Source organism: Schistosoma haematobium, chromosome ZW, assembly GCF_000699445.3.
Source record: "Schistosoma haematobium chromosome ZW, whole genome shotgun sequence".
Classification (NCBI taxonomy): domain Eukaryota; kingdom Metazoa; phylum Platyhelminthes; class Trematoda; order Strigeidida; family Schistosomatidae; genus Schistosoma; species Schistosoma haematobium.
This window is the reverse complement of record NC_067195.1, coordinates 22,773,680-22,799,062: the sequence shown is the minus strand read 5'-3', so window position 1 is coordinate 22,799,062 and position 25,383 is coordinate 22,773,680. Positions and strand designations below refer to the sequence as shown.

The 25,383-nt window shown below is 33.4% G+C and overlaps 1 protein-coding gene across 4 annotated transcripts in view; it reads left to right on the top strand.

Annotated features, from left to right (window-relative positions):
• The first annotated feature begins 1,788 nt into the window (after positions 1-1,788).
• The window catches only part of SYTL4_1 (Synaptotagmin-like protein 4), a 57,419-nt gene continuing 33,824 nt past the window's right edge, over positions 1,789-25,383 (top strand). For 3 of the 4 annotated variants that reach the window (XM_051210726.1, XM_051210727.1, XM_012942157.2), the window contains exons 1-2: positions 1,789-2,188; positions 16,012-16,227. In XM_051210726.1, the coding sequence (XP_051070741.1) occupies positions 1,902-2,188; positions 16,012-16,227 (503 nt within the window). In that variant the 5' untranslated portion in view covers positions 1,789-1,901. The remainder of the gene's footprint in view (positions 2,189-16,011; positions 16,228-25,383) is intronic. The other variant, XM_051210725.1, reaches the window with a different exon arrangement.

The following is a 25,383-nucleotide window of genomic DNA, read 5'->3' as shown; positions in this document are numbered from 1 at the left end:
TATGTTTAGTCGTATATTTTGAGTACTGTCTTTAGAAAACTTGGCTATCTGATAGCACGAGAAAAGTTTTGCGATGTGTTCTAGACGATTAGAATTAAAGCAACACATTTATCTGGTCGACTGATAACCAGGTGTTTAGTTCTCACAGTATCAGATAATTGGGTTTCGTGTTCATTTGAAATTAGGCGTCTACTTGTTGGCCTTTTATTTACATATTGATTTCAATAGCACACAATGGTAATTTTAAATTCTTCAAGATGCTTGTTTGGATAAGATTGTCTGTTCAGTGAATTAAATGTACGCACTGGATTTCACCGTTGCGTTCGGTGGCTTGTCAAGATGTCTCAAAACTTTTTTCAATATACGTCTATATAGAGGACGATAATTTTGGTAGGTTTGGTTATGACAAACCGTTTTCCTCTCTATTTCATGTGCATGAGGCTAAAATAAGTTGATAGTCGAAGACTTACTTGTCTGATAGTAAATAATGAGCTATTAGAGAGGCTTGAAGAACGTTTAATTTTGTTCATGAGGCGCTGGTAGGGTTATTTGAATTGCAAAGTATTTCAAAATGATGCTTCAGTATTCCCCATGGATTAATAAATGAATGTTATAACTAGTGAAGAGCTTGTATTTTCTGGCAAAGACAGATAATAAAGTTTTCACATGCAAGGTCTCACACATTAGGCAACAAATTACTACTCGTCGTCCGACACTTTTTATAAAATTCGTTGATCAAAGAGTTCGTCATCAAACTGATTTTATATTAGAAATAAGATAAGAAAATATGGACAAATACATTCTCTATCATCCTGATGATACGTGCGCCTATTCAAAGTGGCAGACTTGAGATGTTTGTCATAGACCAACCCTTTTGGCGCTGTACACACTATGTTTCAGTCGTACTACTAATCTTAGTATTATTGTCAATCTATGAACAGAACAGGTTTATTTATTACAAAGACATACCAAAAAACATAATCTTGAAAATCTGCTTGATCAGAAGAACTGTTTCTTTAGGTGTTGTTTTAGAACTCATAGATTGCCGATCATTTTTAGTACAGCACCAAAAAATATACAGTTTCTGTTGTTTTACATAACCATCTTAATAAAATATTTAACATCGAACTTCATTATATTGTGGTGAATCTGTACCCACTGGCCTCCAGTTTTATAACTACCCTGAATTCCGAATGTTTAAAGGTGGTGCACTGAAAATAAATTCAAAAACATGGTGAATATGCAGTTACCGTATTTCGTGACAAAGAAGCTGAGTCTTTTGAGCAAGTCCAAAATGCGATAGTCAACTTCAACCTAACTACACTTATGAGTGATAGATTAAGTAGTAAATTTAACAAGTGACTGAATATCAAGATAACTAATTCTTTCTTATTATTTCACCCTAACTACAACTGAAATTATACGAATCTCGTGTTCAAATAAACTTATTTAGACAGTATTTCTAAAACCACTTCTCTGGAAAATCTTGACTCAATATTCTGCTTCTGGGTTTTGGCAAGAGGGTTGGTCCAAATAATCTTATACGATAATAAATCAATTTCGCGTCAATGGGCACGTAAACGTATACTGTATTTAAAAGGTGGTTTCAATGACCTTGATAACTCAGCAGTTCAGTAAAACAAAACAACGTGTGTGAAACTATCTGCTTTTTTGTAAACACGTATTTTCTTCTTCATTTTTAGTTCATTTGGGCGTCAAAGTTTTTCACTATTACTTAAAAAATCTTGCTAGTTTAACAGCTTTTTATCTGATTGGTTACTGGTAGACACTAAAGTTATGTGTATTTTCAGCACCACTCTATCCTTAATATTATACTGACATGTTTTTAAACATTGATAATTACAAGCATTTGTAACTATTGTTGTTAACTACCATTTCGAATGTCATATTCTAACATAAATAATCCTACCTTGTCGCGCTCTTTTGAGTCTACTAATGACAACTTCCGCTCAAGATCAAACTCTCCGGCGCATACTATTAGAAGCAAGACTGGTAGCGCGTTTTTTCAAGATAGTCATAGCATTAGTAGTACAAAGAGCGTCAAATCATACCCTAGGAAAGGAACAACACTTGCGAATGCTAATCTTACTGTTGAAGAACAAAATCATTTGGAAGAAGTGCTTTCACGCTTCGATAAATTTCGGCAAATTGAAGACAAACGTGTGAGGTAGGTATACTTTTCTAAAATTCCTTGGTTTTTATCAGCTTTATTATCACTAAACCAGTCTTGGTGATGTATCCATTCTACATTTTACGTTTATTTATTCCTCAAGATAAAAATGGTTTTACATATTGATGTAAAATATTTAACGAATTGATTGGTTCCCTGTCTATTCGTGTAAACTTTCTGTGATATCCATGGTTTTAGGCTGAAGGCATTTTTTATTTAGTTTATCTAATTTTATTTCATATTTCTAGCAGCACAATGACCGTAACAATTCGCTGACCATCATGTAATAATCTCCTTGACATTTTCCATTATTTCTTGAAGATAAATTTTATCATACATTTGGTGTAGTTTTCTTCTGTTATGTCGAAAGGTTCATATTTCAGAATAATAAACGCAGAAGCCGATAGATGATAAATCATTCTAGATTGTCAACAGATTTAAATTTTAATTATTGGTACAATTCCAGTTTATATGATTCACGTTGGGAACTATTTTAAATCCATGAAATCCCCACTTTTCATAGATGAAGTGTTGTTAATCGCGTTAAATATAACAACAACATATTCAACCAATTATCTAGGTTGACAAATAAAATTCATTTTATTTACCATTTATCGCCAACAAAATATGATGTTTATTAATGATCCTCGATCACTTGTCATACTATCAAGGTGTTTTTCTAGTTAAAATAAATTCATCTTTGAGCTAATCATTTTATTTTAGCTGTTAGTTCGACCTGTTTATTCACGAGGTTCGTAATATTCAAAAACTATTAGATTTCGACCTTATGTAGAAGTGACAGCTAAATTCGAAATTATTTCGAAGAACAGACCTTATCAAATATAATTAGGCATGACAGTGGAATCAAGCACTTACTCTAATCCAACCGTTTTATGTTTATTTTATTGTCTAAAATTTATATTAGTTATCTAAGAGATATTAAGTCTTGGTCAAAGCGCCTTTGAAGAGATCATTAAGATTATTTCTTAATGAACAGATCTGTGTATCGAAAAGGATAGCAGCCTATTAATAATCCATATGAAGAGATTTAAGGAAACTGAGTATTTGTAAAGGCAAATGGAAGATAATGAAAAAAACTAGTAGTTAACCAAAAAACGATGTCAAAGTAGGCACACGCTTCATGAACTGCTTTCACAGTGTTTCACTTTCTAAAGTTTGAATATATTACTGTCACAATATTGATTTATTGTACATTTTTATACAATTTAGCTCTTTCACTAAATGACATACATCAATCAATTACCCATTATCTATCCCGGTTTTGATACACTACTCGATTTGCCTTTTATTTTTGTTAAAGAAAGAAAATATATATAATTTACAAAATGAAGTAAATCTATGAGATTTTTCTATTCCTATTCTGTAACAATTAGGCGGTATTTTGGACATCGTTTATTTGAGTTCTGATAAAACCCACGTTTTCTTCTAACTTTACTGAACATCTCAATAATTCGAAAATTGCTTATCATTAAATAGTGTCTCGTATAAATTAAAATGAATAAATGTCTGTGTATTATCACCTTACGGTTTTACTAAAGGTTATCAGGAAACGTTATTATTTTGGGAGATAGAAATTTAGTCCAGTTGTCAATTAAAAGGATATTGAGTAAGATGTTAGGTTACGTTAAGGAATGTAAAAAGTCAATAGAGTCTGTCTTATTCTGCTATAAAACACCATGAAAGAGTGTTGCAACTAAAAATGAAAATTATAGAGGTTAATTTGTCAGTATCACTTTTAAGTTGATAAGATAATTGCAGCAGTAAAATAAAGTATGACTCAATCAGTTGGGTATTAATTTTCAAATAAAAAGTTCAGAAATAAAGTTAGTACATGGTTAGTTTGAAAATACTTTTTTTATTAGCGCTAATTCTGTAAAATAATTCTTTTGCTGTTCAATAGCATTCAGTGAATCTCAAAGTTAGCATATTTGTCAGCTTAAGTATTGGACAAAACACACCGACCACTGAATTCATTTATATTTTAGACTCCCTGAAATCAAAATAACAAACGCACACCCCTGGTTTGTTCATATGTTGATAAAAAGTTTTACGGGATAAAGTTTTTTCGAAGTTATCGTCCAACTTTTTCGTTTATTCAACTATTTTTACATTTATGGCTCACATAACGGACTGGCTATAGTTAGGCAACCATTAAAAAATTAGGCAGTGTTTGAAAACTTTCAGCCCATTAAAGGAATCCTCATTAGTGTGCATTCGCAAACTGAAGACCGAACTCAGGATTTCTTGGTCTCATAGCATGCTCCTAAACATTTAGACTAAGGAATCGGGACCAAATGATTCACATTCCTAACTTTGACTAGTTCTATTTTGCTTCACTAGTTATTTAACTCATTAATATGCATAAGATATTTAAAGGTCGGTAATCCCAACCGATGGCTAAATTTATTATTACTTGCAGCTGTGTAACTGGCTTCATTATGCCGAAGATGATCGCGTTTAAAAGTAAACATTAATACTTCTGTACTACCAATATTACTACCATTACTATTGTTAATTTTCATATCAATATAAGGAGTTATTAGACAACAATATATTTGGATTTCTTAATAAAGTCATAGGAACTTAAGGTAGTAAAATCTCATCTAAGTTTTAGATTGTTTTCAGTATGCATTCGTCTCTATTTTATATTTTTACATTCGTGAATGTATCTTTCCGATCTCTTATTAACGTTTGACTTTTATCCAAGTTTATAGGATATTTAAAATGTTCGATTAACTTGTGGTGTCTTTTTTAATGACACAACAATTTTCTATCTTATTACAAGCTATTATGCGTAAAATAACCATAAATATGATCACACAGTTTAATAAATGATGTCTTCGAAAATGAAACTTTATTCGCTGAACTATTTTTATTTTATTTGATGACTCCATAGGTTTCTAGTGTATTAATTGTAAACTGAAATTAAAACGAGTAAACTCGGACTAAATATTTTCAATAAGTGGATATTTTTCAACAGAAATAATTGTACCTTTGGGGGTAAAATTTTGTTAAACAATAAATTCAAATTGTTATAGGTCGATGCACGCAACTGGCTAGTGATATTCGAGCCTGATTTACTTCTCATTAATATTGTAAGTTTAGACAACCATATTGGATGTTTGAATTTAGGTAAGGGTTGAAGGACTAGATCACTTTTACAGATATACAATGATTAAGTACCGACAACTGATGTGATTTACAATTTTCGTTTAATTATTGGATACTGGTTAATAATTTACTTTTCAATTGCATAGATATTTAATTCGATAAAATTTAGGTAATTAACCTTATTCAACATACTTGGTTTGGATTAGGAGGGATCGGTTAGTGATTATAATGATCTGTTGTATATCAAAGATTTTGTAAGATTAGCAAGTAGAATTAACTTTTCTAACTGAATTACAATTGAATATTTCAATAGGTTGAGCGCACACACGTCAAATGCGCTTACTAAAATTATGTTTTCCTTCCTTTATATACACCTGAAAATATCGATATTCATCCAAGCATATGAGAACGTTTGATTCTATAAGTATTTTAGTTCCATGTTTTTGTTGTTGCATTTTACATTAATTATTGTATGAAAGTGATATACTAAAAAATTATGTCATTCGGTAGGAAATATACATTTTATGATTTAAGATAGCAGCACTAATTACGGTAATGATGGAAATTATTATTCTTGTGACCAATGAATTACGGAAATTTCTTTTCTAGTAAGTTATATATATATATATATATATATATATATATATATATATATATATATATACGGTGTATTTACTGTCTAAAATTCTATTACATACAATCTTTTATACATCAAAAGTTTGTAACAAAAAATTGTTTCTTCTGCAACTTTTCTATTCTCAAGTCACAGTTAATATGTCATAATTATTGGGTAAGTCATCTAGGGTAGGTAAAATGCAAGTATGTTAATTCATAAACAGATTAACTAAAGCAGAAATGAAGTATTTAAGTGATAGATTTCATCACTAGGACTGAATAATCCATTCAGCTTGAAACTGGAGATTGTCCAAACTAATGGTGATTTATTTGATTACGTAATTAATAAATCACTACTGAATGTGATACTTATTGGTATAATTGGATGATTCCTCCTTCGACGTTTTTAAAATGTAGTCCTTTCAACTTCAAGTAAGTGTGTTCATTCTGTTATCAGTATGACTTTCTTATCGTTAACTTTTAACTTAAGAAATAAATTCTCTAAACTGATGTCTAACAAAATACAAGGATATAATAGATGTGTTTGTACATGTTAGTTAGTCTACGAAATACAGTATTGTGATGGCTACAGTCTAGTTGAGGTTGTTCTGAGTGCATAACATAAGTAAGCTAGCTAGTCATTACCATAAATTGAAAATATAGAATTCCGCACCGACCGTGTCTTAAATACGAACAAAATGCATTATTAGTAAATTTAGAAAAAAGTCATACAAGAAGAGATAAAAAACTTTTATGCCTGGTGATGAGTTTTAATCAATAGGTTAAAATTATACATAAAAAATCAATACAAAATAAGAATCGTTTTGTTTTGGTTACCGTGATTATAATTATAATAATAACAATAATTACTAGTAAAAGTTAACTGCAAAATTATAAATACGAATGTATTATTCGGAACAGGAATATCTAATAGGAAGGAGTACAAATCTTCATGATAGTTATTTTAATAAATTTATTAGATCATCATAATGTTATATGACTTGCTATATCACCTTCGAAACATACTTAAGAGTAGAGTCTTCTTTTTGACTGTGACAGTTTGTGTCTTGCTTTTAAACTGAGGTACATAATTTTTTGTAGAATTAATAGGGTATCCATTTTGCATCGGATAGTAGTTACAAAGTGGATATTAATCGTGTGTTTGGGTAGATACCTATTCAGTTTCTCTGTTGAAATTGATATCGTTATGTTCCTTTCTTACGGTTGTTTGCATATAAGTTTGATGGTTTATGTCAGTGGAACCTTTGTGAATAACTATTTTATACCTAATGATAATGTAGCTTTATTCGTTAAATTCGTACTTTTCTTACCACATCTAGGAATTCAGATAAACCTTTAAAAATGTTTAGCTAGGTGATCAATCGATCTTGGCGAGATAAGTAGAATTTGTCAGTGATTTGATATATATATATATATATATGTATATATATAAATGCTCATTATATCCAGAGTAAATTGGTCGCGTGATGTTTGACTCTGATCTTAACGGGATCTGTGTTAAAGGCGAGTGATATAAGTCTAAGGAGTTTAATCTTTCAGCCATATAACCTGACTAGATGTTGGTGATTAGATTTTTATTACTTTGTAAAGTAATTTTCGATTTATTTAACCTATTAAAGATTCCAACCTTACGGAAAAACAATAATTTACTAAGCATTTGATCCATATAACTATCCAAATAAGCAGTTCAACGTGATAGGTGTCATTACCAAAGTTCGACTTGATCATTTTAAATAAATACAAAAGATATCATGAACATATAAAAAATCTAGATGATCTAATAAAACCTCTAATTCCTACAAACCACCATTTCTAACTTCTATAAAAAGAATTCATCGAAATGCCGACAAATCGAAAAGTATGAAGAGATCAAGGAAAGAAGGAAAGAAAGAAAGGAAAGAAAACGTCAATAATAAAACCTAGTTCTAATGATATAAGAATCGATCATAATTTCTCAGAAATTTAACCAACCATGAAATCGCCCTACTAGAGAATGGGTTAAATTTCAATTTACACAGAAAACTGCTTAGTACTCTTGAAATTGTTCCAGCTATAGAACCATTAATCGAACAACTACCGGAAAGTAGGATTCTCATTTACCACGTAAAAACATCCCATATTTTGAATAAACAAATACCTTACACCTAACATTTCAAAACAAGAACTGAAGGCTATACATTTACTTCATACAGGTAGAACTATTGTAATTATAAGGGCTAAAAAGTGCGACACAACAATAGTCAAGTATAAAAGGGATTGTGATATTAATGCTTTTGAAAATTTTTCTACAGGACCACTTCAAAAGATTGATCCAAAAAATCTTCAAATAGTTAAAAATAAAGTCAAATCAGAGACAAGTCAACTTTTGAAAGAACTAAAACCAGTCATTGGTGTCTTGTTATGGTCTGCTCCACGTTTTTATGGTTTACCTAAAATGTATAGGCTATACATTCCACTAAGACCTATAGTAGACTTGACAAACATGCCAACATATGCATTATCTAAATATCTGAGTAGCTTATTAAAGCCACTTCAATACAAGTTACATAGTATAGTTAAAGATTCCTATGGCATTAAATAAAAAAAATACCGAAATTAATTATCAGAAAGGATGAAACCATGGTAAGCTATGATGTTGTATCATTATATACTAGTATTCTTAATGATAAATGATTAGACTTTATTAGCAGTTTACTAGGGGATGACAATACTTGATCTAACAGATGTCCTTTAAGCATTAGTCTAATCATGAAATCCCTAAAACTGTGCTTAAATTGAACCTTATTTGTTTTTGACGGGATATTATACAAGCAAACAAACGGAGTAGCAATGAGATCCCCCGTGTCCCCGATTTTAGCTAACCTGTTTATTTCACATGTAGAATCAAATATTTTCTCTAGTGACATTAAACCACGAATTCAACTTATATATGGATGGTGTTTTTGTTGTCATAAAAAAGACTCACTCAATATTTTTTCCAAACTGACCAATACACTCTTATCTCACATTAAATTTACGTACAGGAATGAAAATGAAAACGGTGAGCTACCATTTTTAGATTGCTTAATTAAAAGAAATCTAAGTGTGACTATAAATCTAACCATCTACTGAAGACCAGCGCACTGAAATCTTTATATCGACTTTGATCCAGCACATCCATTAGGGCAAGAATTTTTCAATCCTGAAACTCTTTAGAAGGTACACAAAGAAACTGCCTAATAATCCCGTAGAACTGGGAAGACTCCAAATGAAATCGGCGATATCAGTTCATGGTATTTTCAACAACCATCAAGTCGACATCAAAAACGTCAAAATATTACAGAACGGTTTTATTAATAAAAAGAAAGGCGAGTAGCTGAGGCTTTGCATATATTGCTTAATCCTACTGTCCTCAATAGAAAAGGAAGTCTCAATATCCATCCGGCTTGGATTATCTATCCGAGCTATTATGTCTAATCCTATTCAAACTTCACACCGTTATCGCACATACAAATTCAACTCTATCTTTTGGCACCATAAATGTCGTTTTTCTTCCTTTATCATACATACATACATACTTACTTACTTACGCCTGTTACTCCTATTGGAGCATAGGCCGCCGACCAGAATTCTCCAACCCACTCTGTCCTGAGCCTTCTTTTCTAGTTCCATTCAATTCTTGTTCATTTTTCTCATGTCTATTTCCATTTCCCGGCGTAATGTGTTCTTTGGTCTTCCTCTTTTACTTTGGCCTTGAGGATTCCATGTGAGAGCTTGTCTTGTGACGCAGTTGGGTGCTTTCCTCAATGTGTTTCCTATCCACTTCCTGCGCTTCTTCCTGATTTCTTCCTCCGCTGGGATCTGGTTTGTTCTCTCCCACAGTAGTTTGTCGCTAATAGTGTCTGGCCAACAGATCCGAAGACTATTGCGTAGACAACTGTTGATAAACACCTGTATTTTCTGGATGATGGCTTTCGTAGTCCTCCAGGTCTCCACCCCATACAGTAGAACTGTCTTGACATTTGTATTGAAAATCCTGACCTTTGTGTTGGTTGACAGTTACTTTGAGTTCCAGATTTTGCTCAGTTCTAAATATGTTGCTCTTGCTTTGCCGATCCGCACCTTCACATCTGCATCAGATCCACCGTGTTCATCAATAATGCTGCTCAAATATGTAAAGGTTTTTACATCTTCCAAATCATCTCCGTCAATTTTGATTGGATTGGTGCATTCTGTGTTGTATCGGAGAATCCTGCTTTTCCCTTTGTGTATATTGAGACCTACTGCTGCTGAGGCTGCTGCTACACTGGTCGTTTTCTTCTGCATTTGTTGTTGCTTTTGGGATAGAAGGGCCAGATCATCTGCGAAGTCTAGATCGTTCAACTGCATCCTAGATGTCCATTGTATCCCATGTTTCCCTTCAGACGTTGACGTCTTCATGATCCAGTCGATCACCAGGAGAAAGAGAAAGGGTGAGAGTAAGCAACTTTGCCTGACACCGGTCTTTATTTCGAACGACTCTGTCAACTGTCCTCCATGCACGATTTTGCAGTGTAATCCATCATATGAATTCTGTATGATATTGACTATCTTCTGAGGTACGCCGTAGTGTCGAAGAAGCTTCCATAGTGTTGTTCTGTCCACGCTATCAAATGCTTTTCGTAGTCAATGAAGTTGATGTAGAGTGATGAATTCCATTCAATTGATTGTTCCACAATGATCCGTAGAGTTGCGATTTGGTCTGTACACGATCTATCCTTACGGAATCCTGCCTGTTGGTCATGAAGTTGGGCGTCTACTCAGTCCTTCATCCTGTTTAACAATACCCTGTTGAAGACTTTTCCCGGTATTGAGAGAAGAGTGATGCCACTGTAGTTATCACAGTTGCTGAGATCGCCTTTCTTTGGTATTTTGATCAGAAGTCCTTCTTTCCAGTTTGTTGGTACTTGTTCCTCATCCCAAATCTTATTGAAGAGAATGTGGAGTATCCTTGCAGTTACCGCCACGTCTGCTTTCAGTGCCTCTGCTGGAATGTTGTCTGGTCCTGCTGCTTTGCCACTCTTGATTTGCCTGATGGCCATGCTGATTTCTTCAATTGTTGGTGGGCCAACATCGATTGGGAGGTCCGTGTGTGCTGCTTCGATGTTGGGTGGATTCAATGGGGCCGGTCGATTCAAGAGTTCTTTGAAGTGTTCTACCCACCTGTTTCGTTGCTCTTCAATGTTGGTGATTACCTCGCCTTCCTTGCATTTCACTGGTCTTTCTGGTTTGCGGCGATTTCCAGAGAGTTTCTTTGTCGTGTCATACAGTTGTCTCATGTTTCCTTCTCTTGCAGCCTTTTCCGCCGTCAATGCTAAATCTTCCACATATTTACGTTTGTCGGTTCTGATGCTCCTCTTCATCTGTTTGTTTACTTCTGTGTATTCAGCTTGTGCCTTGGCTTTTTCTGCCCTTGTTCGTCTGGTATTGATTATTGCTTTCTTGTTCCTCCTTTCTTGAATCTTATCCAGTGTATCAACAGTGATCCATTCCTTGTGATGGTGCTTCTTGTGGCCCAGGACCTCATGAAATGTTGAAGTGATTGCCTCTTTGATCCCCTTCCAATTGCTCTCCATAGTAGTTCCTTCTCCATTGAGTAGATCATGAAAGGCCTGGAACTTATTGCTGAGGACTACCTTGAATTTGTTGAGTTTGTCAGTGTCCCGAAGAAAAGCCGTATTTAACTTTTGCGATATTGTCCGCCCCGTTGTCCAGTGTTTCTTGAGTTTCAATTTCATCTTGGCGACCAGCAAGTGATGATCTGATGCTATATCAGCTCCTCTCTTGGTTCTCACGTCTTCCATCATCCTCCTGAACTTTTTGTTGATGGTCGATTTGGTTTTGTGTTGTGTGGTCCGGTGAAGTCCATGTGGTTTTGTGTGTGCGTTTGTGTGGGAGTATAGTTCAGCCTATGACCAGTTTATTGAAGCCACATAGGTTTGCAAATCTCTCACCATTTTCGTTCCTTTCTCCCAGTCCGTGTTGTTCCATGATGTCTTCATATCCAGTGTTGTCCGTTCCAACTTTGGCATTGAAATCTCCCATCAGAATGGTCAGGTCCTTTGTTGGGCACTTCTCGATGATTTACTGCAGCCTATTGTAGAATTGATCTTTAGCGTCTTCGTTGTAGTCGTTGGTAGGCGCACAGCATTGTGTGATGTTCGTTGTAATGCCCTCTTCCTTTGTTTTGAACGAGGCTTTGATGATCCTTGGTCCATGAGATTCCCATCCTATAAGTGCATTTTGTGCTTGTTTGGTCAGCATCAATGCAACTCCTTGTGTATGTGGGGCGTTTTCTTCTTCATGGCCGGAGTATATCTGGAGCTCTCCTGAAGTTAGTCGTTGTTGTCCAACTTGCGTCCAATGTGTTTCACTGATCCCAAGCCCCTCTAGGTTGTATCTTCTCATTTCTGCAGCAATTTGGAAGGCTCTCCCGATGTCCCACATTGTACGAACATTCCATGTACCTGAATAAATGGTTGTTCTGGTTGTGAGAAGGGGTATCGGCCTCGTAACTTCCGAAGGAATTCGGGTTTCATTATGAGGCGTCATAGTTCTTCTAAAAGAAGACCTTCTGACTCCCAGGGCAGAGTTTAAAAGGTTTGAATAATTTTTTCTGGTTAGCGTTTTTTAGCAAGTTATTTTTCTACGGGATGGGGACGCTAACCCCATGCTCAACCCTCCTCCTTTATCCGGGCTTGGGACCGGCAGTAGCCCCCGGAGTGACTCCAGGCGGAGTTTTATCATACATACATACACATATAAATATACAGACATGCTTTACATAAATCACCTTGACTGCATTGACATTAACTTGGTCATACTTATTTTTGGTCGATGGTACCAAATATTATTGCTTTTTAAACTTGGGTAATTTAATTTGTTTAACTATTCTCTGAAGAATTGGCTTTTACTGAGTCAAAAGACGTCAGAAAATCTGAAAACTTAATTTTTCTACTAATTGGGATATTACGAATATATTATTTTTATTGAGTTCAACTTAATGGTATGTGATACTCAACTAATCTTAACCTTAGGGTAGTTTAAATCATAGGTTCTTCGTAATCTTTGACATGATCGCTTATTATACGTTTGAGTTAGTAGAATTTATATTATAGTCAAATTTTCTATATCATATTATCCACTCAGCCTTAGCGAACAATATTTTTTTGTTATGAGAATAAAGCTATTGTGATTACAGAATACAGTGTCATTTCTATCTATTGTATATTTCTGTGTATTTGGATGAGTGTGAATTCTGTATAGATCAACCATCTGCTTTTGGCAAGATAATCTATAAAGTCATATGACTACAGCACATTGATTTTTACATTGTTTTCATGTTTATATATATATATATATATATATATATATATATATATATATATATATATATATATCACTCTAGGTATACATTGGAGATGCTGTCATTTAGTAAACTGTAAATAAATAAATAAATAAAATAGTACATAGAATAATCACTATTGACGACAGACAATCACTACCTTATTTCTAGCAAAGATTGTTAACGGAGAAAAATAAGAAATACAGAATAAGTCGCTTACAGCCACAACCATCATTTTTTGTAAAGTAAATAATATGAATTCATGAGTCGGTTTCAGATAGACCACGCTAAATAACCTGGAAGCACTCAATGGCCGATTCGTCTAAACATGGGACTCCTTGGCAGTGTGCATTCCTGATCCCGCACACGGGATTCAAACACAGGACCTTCGGTCTCGTGCTCAAATGCTAGTGAATAGCTATAACTAGTGGAGTTCAACCGTATCTGTTGTGATGCACTTACTCACTGAAGACAATGGTGAACGGTCGCGCAATGTCGTGGATTGGTTGAAGTTAGACATTAACACCGTTGGGTGCCGGCTCAGTGGTCTAGGTGTTAAGTGTCCACGCACGAGACCGAAGGTCTTGGGTTCGAATTCCTCGTGCGGGATCGCGGATGCACACTGCTGAGGAGTCCCCTACTAGGACAAAACGGCCGTCCAGTGCTTCCAGGTTATGCAGGGTGGTCTAGCTTAAATCGACTCATGAATTCAACTATTATAAAAATTATCACAATTTCCATAAACCCTCATTCTGATAAATAAAATGAGTTGAGGATTACTTGATACTGTTAATTTGTTTTTTTAATGACACATATAAGCTAGACCGAACTTGAAGTCATAATTTGGTTTGCGTAAAATCACTATTGGTTTTACAGGTGGTTAGAAAACGCTGTGAATTAGAGTTTTGTGCCTGTTCACAATGATTCTCAAATTAATTTAAAACTAATGACTACTGTGAAGCAATTATTGTAATATTATCCAGTCCTTAGATATGTTCGGACCCAGTCGATCACGTTTAAACGCTACTATATATTTAGGTAACTGAATATCATAGTTAACATTCTTCAACATTAAATGACTTCTTTTAGAACACCCCACGCAAGTTGTAGTTATGCAAAAGCAGACCAGGCATTTTTTCATGCTAAAAACTAAAAGTCTCGGTAGTGTACACAGTGAATTCTATATGAATCATGTATTTTAAAATAGTGGGTTTTTCTGAAAGGACAAAAGCTCCATAGTTGATGATATATTTTATAAAACGAGATATTATTATTTAATGGTAAACTATTGGGTAATTAGACTTGTATGCTATACTAGTCGTCTGGTAAATCTAGTTCTTTCGATACCAGTAGTTTATTACTTTAGTCATTCAGTGTTTTGAAAGATATCACTCTCACTAACCGGTATGGAATCATACTACTTAATTGCAATTAAAGTGTACTCACAGTTTGTATCGACTTGTGTTGTGTTGTGGTCATTGTTTAATCCAACGTAGATACTTCAGTTCATTAAATTGTAACTAATTTAGTAAGTTATACGTAGTTATCTCATTCTTTAAACAGGTGAGACTATTTATTAAATAAGTGTGTAGCACAAACGATATACTGGCATACTTCTTGAAATAGTTAAAGTTTAATTTAAAGACTCTCATTCTAATGTGTTAGAATATCTTATTAAAGTGTTATTCAATTAGACAGTTGAAGATTGGTGTACATTAAACACATTAGACATTTGATTATCATTTATTCTTTCTCGATATCGAGTATGTTATTTATTTATTATATTTATTTATTTTAACACATAGATATTGGTACAAGGGGGCACCAGATACATATGCGCCACACAAATCTCATTCGATATGTGTGAGGGCTGGTATACTGCCCGGGTGCCTAAACCGAAGCAGGTGGTTTTCTTAGGGGGCCACAACCCTATCGAGTATGTTACGAACGTTCAAAGTTTTAAATGACGTATTCAGCTTATCTAATTATTGGATCAAAACGTTTTATCCACCTACGATTAAAACTCGAATAATTAGGACCGACCAAAAAACCATTCGAGAGAAATTTATAGTTATATTTTGTGGTTATTTTTTTAAAGCTAGTTAATATGGATGATTTATATGATCATTTATATTGATAACATTCACGCTCAGGGTACTTAAATTGATCAATAATTAGTATTAATTTATTTGCTGGGTACTATCATTCCAATGCAATCTATAATATCAAATAAATAAAAAACCCTGGAATCTTTGGTTATTTTCATTCTCTGAAAGAATCGGTCGTCGACAACATTCACACTGTATTCCGTTTTGGTCGAAGTAGTCTCATTTTACCGCACATTAAGTAAATCTAAAAAATTTTTAGACAATGAATTTTTTTTTTCAATTAGGGGAAATTATAAGAGTAGTAAAAACATTGATCAGTTATATAATTTAGGGATTCATTTAGGGAGCTTCAACTGAAGAGTTGGACTTAATCAGCTTTCCTGAATGTATGCTTCGTGATTATTTACATTTATGTATAGGCTATCAAAAACCAGAATAAAATGTTTGTTATATGCTCCCGAAATCTTATACAGTTAAGATAGATGAAAAAACTTTACATCCTAGTAAAGAATTTATCCAAATGTTTTGAAATTATTTTTGCAGAATGTACCATTTCTCTATTTTTTCTTTTCTAATTTTAGACAGTTACGCCAAGAAATGATTGATAAACAAAAAGCTCGTATAAAAAATTCAGAATCTATCGGTGAAGGTCGATGTAACAATTGTAATACTCTATTTGTACCACTTTTACAACCGGCTATTCGATGTGTCAATTGTCATGGGGATTTCTGTCGTATGTGCACAGAAAAACTACCTAATACAAATGTCGTGATGTGTAAATTTTGTCGATTCGAAACGTAAGCTACCAACTTCTCATTATTTTATATTAGTTGACTGAAATTAAATCCGATGAACGATTGTTTTTTATTGGACCTTGTCTTATATTTATGTTCTGCTTGTTGTAGATGGTTACACTTGTGTAATATCACTCAGTTTTCTGTTTAATAACAATTGAAATTAAGTTACTGCATTTACACCGTAATAACTTTTGAATAAGTACGTATGGAGGAATTGTTTTAGTTCTACTTAGTGCTAAATTTCCAGTTAACACAAAAGAATTAAGGAGTTACGATGAAACAATCAAAATGACAGTAGTTGAATTCCTGCTACGATTTTCTATGCAATGCCTAAGTAACATAGTGGTTACTAGACTAAAAAAGGTGTATGGTATTTGATGTTGTCTTCTAAATGAAGACCTTCTGACTCCCAGGGCAGAGTTTGAAAGGCTTGAATTATTTTTTCTGGTTAGCGTTTTTTAGCGAGTTAGTTTTCTACAGGATGGGGACACTAACCCCATGCCCAACCCTCCTCCTTTATCCGGGCTTGGGACCGGCAGTAGCCCCCGGAGGGACTCCAGGTGGAGTTATTTTATGTTTTACAGTGAATAAACATTCTTCTGATTTTTTGAAAGATCATGTTACTGTCATCGAACAGGCGGGTTTGTCACCATGTGAAAAATTATACTTCTTGTAAAATCTAATCTCATATCATCTAATGCTCCAGTCAACTTTATCCGACTGATCCACTACGCTTAAATTGCGAATTTTCTGTCTATCATCTTTTACCATTCATGGTTACGGTATAACTGTTTGTCTCATAGATTGTGCAAATCATACTAAGTGCAAATGAATTTGTTAACATATCTCATTTTCAAGAGAAAGTTATTTTCATCTAATACTTTACATTTATTCTTTCTTATTGATTAGCCAAATGACTTTTATCAATCTGTATATAAGAATGATGACATTTGAATAAACACAATTCACTGTCAAATACTTGTTTCACACCGTAATTTAGAATCAATATTCCTTGCTACAAAATGAATTCCATTGCCAAGTCTTCTTTTTTATTGTTAACAACACTAATAGTATCATATGGATTTTTATGTAGATCATAATGTCTTAAGTGACAGCAAAAGTTATATAGGTGAACACAATATCACTGAAAAATATAAATCCACACAATTTACGTATAGAATAATAAGAGTTTAATAACTCATTAATTGTAATCTAAAAGATTGAATAATTCACTTGATGAATGATCTTATTCAAACATCTATCCATCATCAGAAATCTATCATAATTATGAATTAAACACGATTATCATTACCAGCTAGATTACTCCAAGTTAGTTTAGATAGATAAAGCATTAAATTTCAAAATTTATTTGTTTTATTGATAGATAATGTGATTGGCTAAATGAGATTGTTTTTTTTTTCAATCAGGGAAGTTTTCAATTCATATAATTTCTAGAAGTGTTTATGTCAACTAATTCTATAAATATCATATTCTGAGTTGGCATAACATCATGTTGCTGTAGGTCGCACTCTAGTATCGCTTCACCTGGGGATAAATCTTTTACCTTTTACTATAGATTCCTAAAGGAATCTTAAGTACAACGCATACTGTCTCATTTTTCTAACTCCATCTTTGGATGGAGTTGAATATGCGGAAAATTTAATTTTGTACTAAATATATAATACTGAATAAATACATTATCATTATTGTTATGGTTATTATTAGTAGCCGTAGTAGTAGTGCTGAGAAAAGAAAAGAAGAAAATGGGTTACAATTACTGACTACAAAATGAAAATGTGAGTAATTAATAAAGATTTATTTCCAAAGAAAGTGATGTTAAAATCATAGATGATCTATTTTGCGAGAAGAATTGGACTACGGTTTTGCTAATTCAGCATGTTAATATCCTTTAAAATCACGCTTTTGTTTTATTTGCCTTATTTAATTGTTTCCTCTTCAGTGATATTACTTGAACATCAAATATCGTAATAGTGGTTATCTGTAGTTTTACCTTACAATTCCCTCTGGTTTTTACCACCATCTACACTTGATAACATAATGCGAGTCATAAACTTCTCAATATCACCTAGTTTTCAATTCCGCGTTGATTCTGAACTTTTGCAACTTTTACGCAGAAAGTGAATCCGTCAGTCATTAGTGTCTATGATTTCCTGACATGCCTATCAACGTCGTATTTAGTTGGTTAGTAGAAATCTCCTTCTCACTTCTGTAGCTTACTTAAACTTACTTTATAATTAGTACATATTCTGTCTAAAACTTAATTATGTATTAAATTATTTGTCCTAAGGTTCTTTCTGAACATATGCTATCGAGATTGTTTCTTCCGGTTTTAAATGATTGATATCAATACTTTCGCTTCAAACACTAACTTCTAGTGATTAACTTTTGATTTCTGGAATTAATTCACATAGTGACTGGTATAATCCAATTTTCGTAAAACGTTTTACTAACTTCAGTGGATCAGAAATATACTAGCGAGGATCATATAGGTGTAACTTGTTTATATTTAGCCTACCTTGGTTTATATTGAAAGTTCTATTAAGACCATATAACTTGCTGTCATTACGTCATTGAAGTGAATATTATGTCAGTCGCTTGTTGTTCACTGAATGAATTCGCACTTTAGGTTATCCTCAAGATTCAAGCTTTAGTCAGAACATATTTTGACATCAAGATAACCATATGATTTTTTAGAGGAGTTTAGTTAATTCATACTAAGTAGTTGTTCTTACATATAAGCTAGCCTGCCCCAAAGACAGAACTATTTCAATAAACTAAAACTAAAATTCTAACTGTATGTTCGTAATATTTTGTCATAGCTATTTATTTAATTGCTCTTTGAATAGCTCTACTGGTTTGCTTCTAATATTAGTGGGGTGGAACAAATCAACTTTGTATTTGATAGGGAAGTTCATTTTTCATCTCCTGCCTGTTAACTTTCGTGGACAACCATAGGCCGCCCATCAGGATTCTCTAACAAACTCTGTCCTGGGTTTTCCTTTCCAGTTGTTTCCTATTGTTATTCGTTATTTTGATGTCTCCTATGAATTCCCGACGCAATGTGTTCCTCACTCTGCCTCTTTTTCTGTTGCCGTCAAGATTCCAAGGTAAGGCTTGACACGTGATGCAGTCTGATGTCTTCCGCAATACGTTTCCTATCCACTTCCAGCGTCTTTTATTAATTTCCTCTTCAGGCGGGAGTTGGTTCGTTCTCTACCATAGAAGGTTGTTGGTGACAGCACCCGGCCAACAGACACTGAGTATCTTGCGTAGAGAATTGTTGATGGATGCATTCTCTTTTTTTCATACATAACATAAAATTTCATAGTCATACTTAAAACCCTAGTTATGGTCTTGCACCAAGAATATAAATAATTTTGTTGAACACCAATAATTTAACAAATCTAGTGAACATTCAATTTAAAAGTGATTGATAATTAATAAGATATTTTGATCAAACCATCATCACCTAATTATGCAATAATCGTTGTATATTGTATTGTTTATGCATATTTTATTGTTCATTGACCCTTTTTTTCAAACACACAACTACGGAGTAATTGTGAACTCAACTCAGTGAACTTAGTTGATTGATTAATTTATCCACAATAAGTAAAATCTGGTTAATGTGAAAAAGAAACAGCAGAGTAGCACTCGAATTATTGACTAAAACTATTACTTTCAATGTTTTTAGTTATCTTAGTAATCAGTTGATTTTGTTGTAAATCAGTCTTGATAAAAACTGACTCAGTGTACCATATGTTACTCATAAGGGATAGTATTTTTTACAAGTATTATGCATTTATCTATTTATGCCTACAGTGAGGACGGATTGATACTAGTCTTGCGCTTTTTATTGTACGTAATTAAAATGATAATTAATTAAAAGTCTTGTCCTCTGCATATACCAACTTGAAAATAACCTTTAGTTATCTACACACAGTTGTACTATTTTTCGTGATAACAGCAAGAAAAAATATAGAAACTGATCGATAAGATCGGTAGAAAGCATCATTTTTTTTAAATTGCGAGAGGTTATGAAAGACAACATGCAGCTTTAAAACCTTATCGATTAAGGATTTTATTAAAAGAAAATAGCAGGAACTGTAGTTGGAAAAGTTATAGAAATATAATTCAAAGTTTAATCAAGAATTTTCGTTAGATTGTACTCAAAAGGGTTATATCTGCCGCCTTCCGCATTGTTACGAGCTGATGTATTAGGGAAAATCACTTTAATAAACAAGCTTTTTATACTAATCATCCACCCTGGGTCTATTCACTTGATCATATATTTAGGTGCTTTTTTCCATTCATTATCCTAAATGAGTATGTTTTCTTAACTGTATTTTCGTTGGATTCACGTGTTACCGGATTCCCCCTACGACAAATAAGTAATCAATAAATGATTTGTTGTTTAGATTAGCTCCCATTTATCTATATTTTACAAAATGACGATGATTATGTTATCAGATTTTAGTGAGTCATCCTAATTGAAAACCATTGGTTTAACTGGTTTTTCTCGTATTCTAATCTAGTTAAAATGATTTGAACGTCATCCATAAGGTGATAATCATCAGTTAGTTCTGTTGGCTTAAGTCAGTTTGATAAAATTGAAAATCCGATTACTGTCTAACCAATAATATTGCTACAATGAAACAGATGTTCGCTAGTATTTATCGCTTTAGTATAACAGTGACATTAAGTGATTATTTTATTTTAGGGAAGGCAGAATGCTGAAATTTACGCATTAAAAGGTTGCTTTTATGTCTACTGGATAAATCAAAAGATTGTATGGGCTAAGTTTATTGGGTCTTGAAAATGCAGTTAATAAACTTCCATTATGACCATTTCTTTGGACAATATCATAGCAATTTGCTGCTTAAATTCACTTATAGCCATTTTTATGATTATAAACAAAAACTAATATTCGACACCTTAATAATTCAGTCATTGCTCCCAACAATTCCCTCTTGATTCATTTGTTTCAGTGAGTTGTTTCCTCACTTGAAAAAGTTTCCATGATTGCAGAAACTCTGTTGTTTTTGTTTACTTATAGCATACAAGTTTTTGGTATACTGCGCTATATAATGTATAATCATAATCTTCTGAACCAGTAGAAGAAAAAATGTTGTACAATCAATAATAAATGAGCAAAAATAGTACAGTTCAATTAAGGTAGATTGTAGTCAAGAATTTTTAACTTACTTTTTGGAAGAATATAATGTAATAGCAAACTACAACAGAATCGTCACTAAACCCTACTCTGGAACACCCATGATACTGTCTCAAGCCACTTGTCGACCCCACCCGAAAGGCGGTGATGGATCTACTGCTGGCAGTCTTGTACAGCTTCCTTTCAGTTCACGAGGCCGGATCGAGATCTTATGCTCGGTTTTTCCACCCAGTTCGAGTGTCAGCAAACAATGTGGGAATAGAATCCACTGAAATGACTTTTATAGAACAGATACGAGCTAACAAACGTTTAACAAAGTTTAGTTCTCTGAAATAGATGGTTTTCACACAACGTCAATTGCATAGGACTTTGTGTCAGTACCAAGTTATCCACACCTCTGACAACATTAGCTTATGAATTCAGTTTCTAACTCCGATTTAAATTATTGGTTAATCAGGACTGAATATTTATTGATTCGCTCAAACCAACGTCACTCTTCTGACTCATTTTAACTAATATAATTTTAAATATATACATAAATAAAGTCACTATATATGTTTGTAGTAATAAGCTATTTCGGCGAAGTATGGCTCATAGAAATTACACTTAACATTAACTGAATAAATGAACAGTAATTCTTAAAACTAGAATAAACATTAGTAATTAGCATGTTCGTAACCTACATAAATTTACAGTCATTTAATATGAAGTATAATACACCCTGACGACAAAACAATGTGTGTATATTATGGCGTGTTTTAACTTGACAATGAGTGGTAAAGAATAAATTTGATCATGGATTATTATAGATGATGGTTGATAAATTAGCCTCTCAGTAAACTGATTTAGTTAAATTTTAAATCACTCATATTAAATGATTGGAAGTAGTTGGCAAGAGACTCTGCACCTAGGTTTTGTGCAACCTGACATCTGTCAGCAAGGGGTATCTGCAGTCTTGGGGGGCTGATGGTTCCTATGGGATTCAAGCTCGGGTCATCCAGCTTCGCACTCTGAGGCATTATGACTGATATGTTCGGGCTGCGATTGGCCTCCTGTAGGACTGAGATATTTACAACTGATTTGCCACTGATTAATGACCATTCTCATGTTTGCCCAATCTTTTAGTTCTGATCGAATACTTTAGAATCCCGCTAAGAGCCTCAGCTCCTTTGAGACTAAAGATGCACTCTGTTGATGATTTCCAGATGTCATGAGACCTAGTTTTAGGGTTTCCCGTCGATTTCCTCCATCACCTATCATCAAAGTATAGTACAGCCTATTTCTAGTAAGATAGACTCGTGACTACATTACAAGTTGTTGGATAAAATTAGTTCAGTACTACATGAGTAGACAAACAGAACATTAGTCACCACTTGGCAATAAATCAATTTTTAAATCGGCCCTTATAAACCGTGTGATTCTCTTCATCTTTAGTTGCAAATGTCATGATATCAAATGCTGTCTTGTTGATCTGATTGCTTATAGATATACTAGTATGGTGATTGAGTTTAAAATTGTTGATAATTGGTATTTGATTTGTTTTGAAAATACTTGTCCCTGGATGTTTTTATTTCTATGCGGATTCGAAATGTTTTAGCTCAGTAAACACCGATGATTTACTGTTTCCAGATTTCCGGTAGGTATCTAGGTTGCATTATCTTGTGATCCAAACTATGATCAGACTCTTTCGATATTCGTAACTTTTCGATGTAGGACAGTTTGAAAAGACTATAATATTAATAGAGACAGTCTATTACCGTCGTAATGTGTCAGCTGGAATGCGACTGTTCATATTCTTGTCCATAAATTGTCACAAGATTTTTTATAAATCTACAGTATCTGCATACTTGCCTTCAAGTATATACACTTGCATAGTGAACCAGGTACAACCTACTTAGTTAACCTTATAGCTTGTTGAATATGGTTGATGAAGTTCCACTTGAAAACAAAACCAGCCTTAATTTTCAGTTACTGATGGAAATATCTCTAAAGTTTCTGTCATAACTTTAATTTTTGTTTAAGATTATGTCGAAGCTTACCAAGTCTTTGGACGTTACAATATTCATCGGTTATTTGAATGTCTTCCGAAATTCCATATGTTAAAGCCAGTGTAGTGAACGAAAACTTGGTGGGTGAAAACAACTTTTTATTTAAGCACTGTTAAACAGTATCTTTATAAACTATGAAAACCGTACATTGAATATACCATTCAGATATCTTCCTTCAGTTGTCCTTTACATGCATCATCATTATTCCGATCATGTCGTTATTTTGATTACTCTTCGTTTCCCTTCTTCTCTTTATTTCACTCTTCTGCGGCTAAGCAATCTACTTCCAATTCCTGCTACATACTACTCATATCTCCCTGCATAAGTAGTGCACACCACACCAGTACTTTCAATATCAGTTTGGGTGTCAGTTTCAGTTCAGCTTCTCTGGGGATCTCTTGATGCAACAGAAAAGTTTGAAAAACCATTCTTGACTATTCTGATGAAATGGAATTTATGAAATCATTGAAAAAAAAGAAATATGTCATGCAGACTACAATAAATGATAGGTTCTACATTTACAAAAGGGTGTTTTTAAAAATTCCAGTAAGGAATTCAAGGTAAAACAAATGATAGTATTTTCTAGTAGGCCTTAGTCACATGAAATATACTCAGCAAGTCAATTACTTTAATATTTTTATGCAGTTTACGTTGATTTTCATCCGTACTGTCAACTTAATTAAGTCACTTGGCCTTGAAATTCCAAGAAATAAGTTGACTTTAGTAGACTGCTTTTATGGATACGGAGATTCATTAAAGCATTTTGAATTGAAAGCATTACTAAGTTATGAAAAACACTAAAATATTATGTAAACGTTTTTTTTCGGATGAATAGTTTACTAGAATTTATCTTAATAAAAGATAGTTTTAAAACAATAATCCTCTAGCTAATGCCAGTTCATAATGATCTTTAAATTGTAAAACTCGATAAACCAGGTGAATTCATGCTTATTGAAACAAGTGTAATTATGAACTAAACTAGAATAACAACTACCATGAATCTGCAATCACGTTTTAACCTCACAAAAGACATGAAAAAGGAAAGACACTTCGTTTTTCCATTTTGTCAAACTCATCTTCGTCTCGTTTTGTTACCAGGACATTGGTATAATTGTTTAATAAATTATACTATTAAAGGTACTTCTAAGTTTTGTAAGACAAACTCAATTAGTACATGCAAGGTATGCTTTACTCGTGTTTCGCTGATCTAATTAGTGAGCAATCAAAATTGACATCGTTTCAGTGGACAGAAAGAAATAACTCCTGGGTTGCACGGTAATACATACAGTTTGTTCTGAACTGTAAGAATGAATGAAATTTTATGGGTATTTAGAAAGCATCTGTTAAAATAATTATTCTCAGATATGAAGCATCACGAAATATAGCGTTTTCTTTACCTTAATAAGGCTTTAATGATATTGCCAAGAAAACAAAAGCTTCGCAATTAAACCTTAACAGGTGCCAGCTAAAGTGTCTCTACATAGGGGATGTTCTTTGTGAGATTCATGATTGCATATATACCGTCCTGATAAGTTTAAGCTAGATTAAGACCTAAATGTTTGATTTACAGCTTCTTGCTTCCAACCATCTGATCTCAACACAAAATGTTAAGTCAAAACTTGTAGTGAGTCGACGCCATTGAGTAACCGAGATCGGTTTCTTGAATTCGGTCCCGACATTAACACTGTTTATTGATAAAAATGATACTATCTGGTCTCCTTCTCTAAAGATATTAAAGAATGGTTTGAATTTCAAGTTTTGAATAAAATTTAACCTCTTCAAACAAGAAACGGCCCTAATAGAGATTAAAAATAACGAAAAATGAACCAAAAGACTCTTCCATGTGACTGGATCCATGATCATAAGATTAGTTAAACTGAAACCAAAAATTCAATGGAATTATATTGAACTATT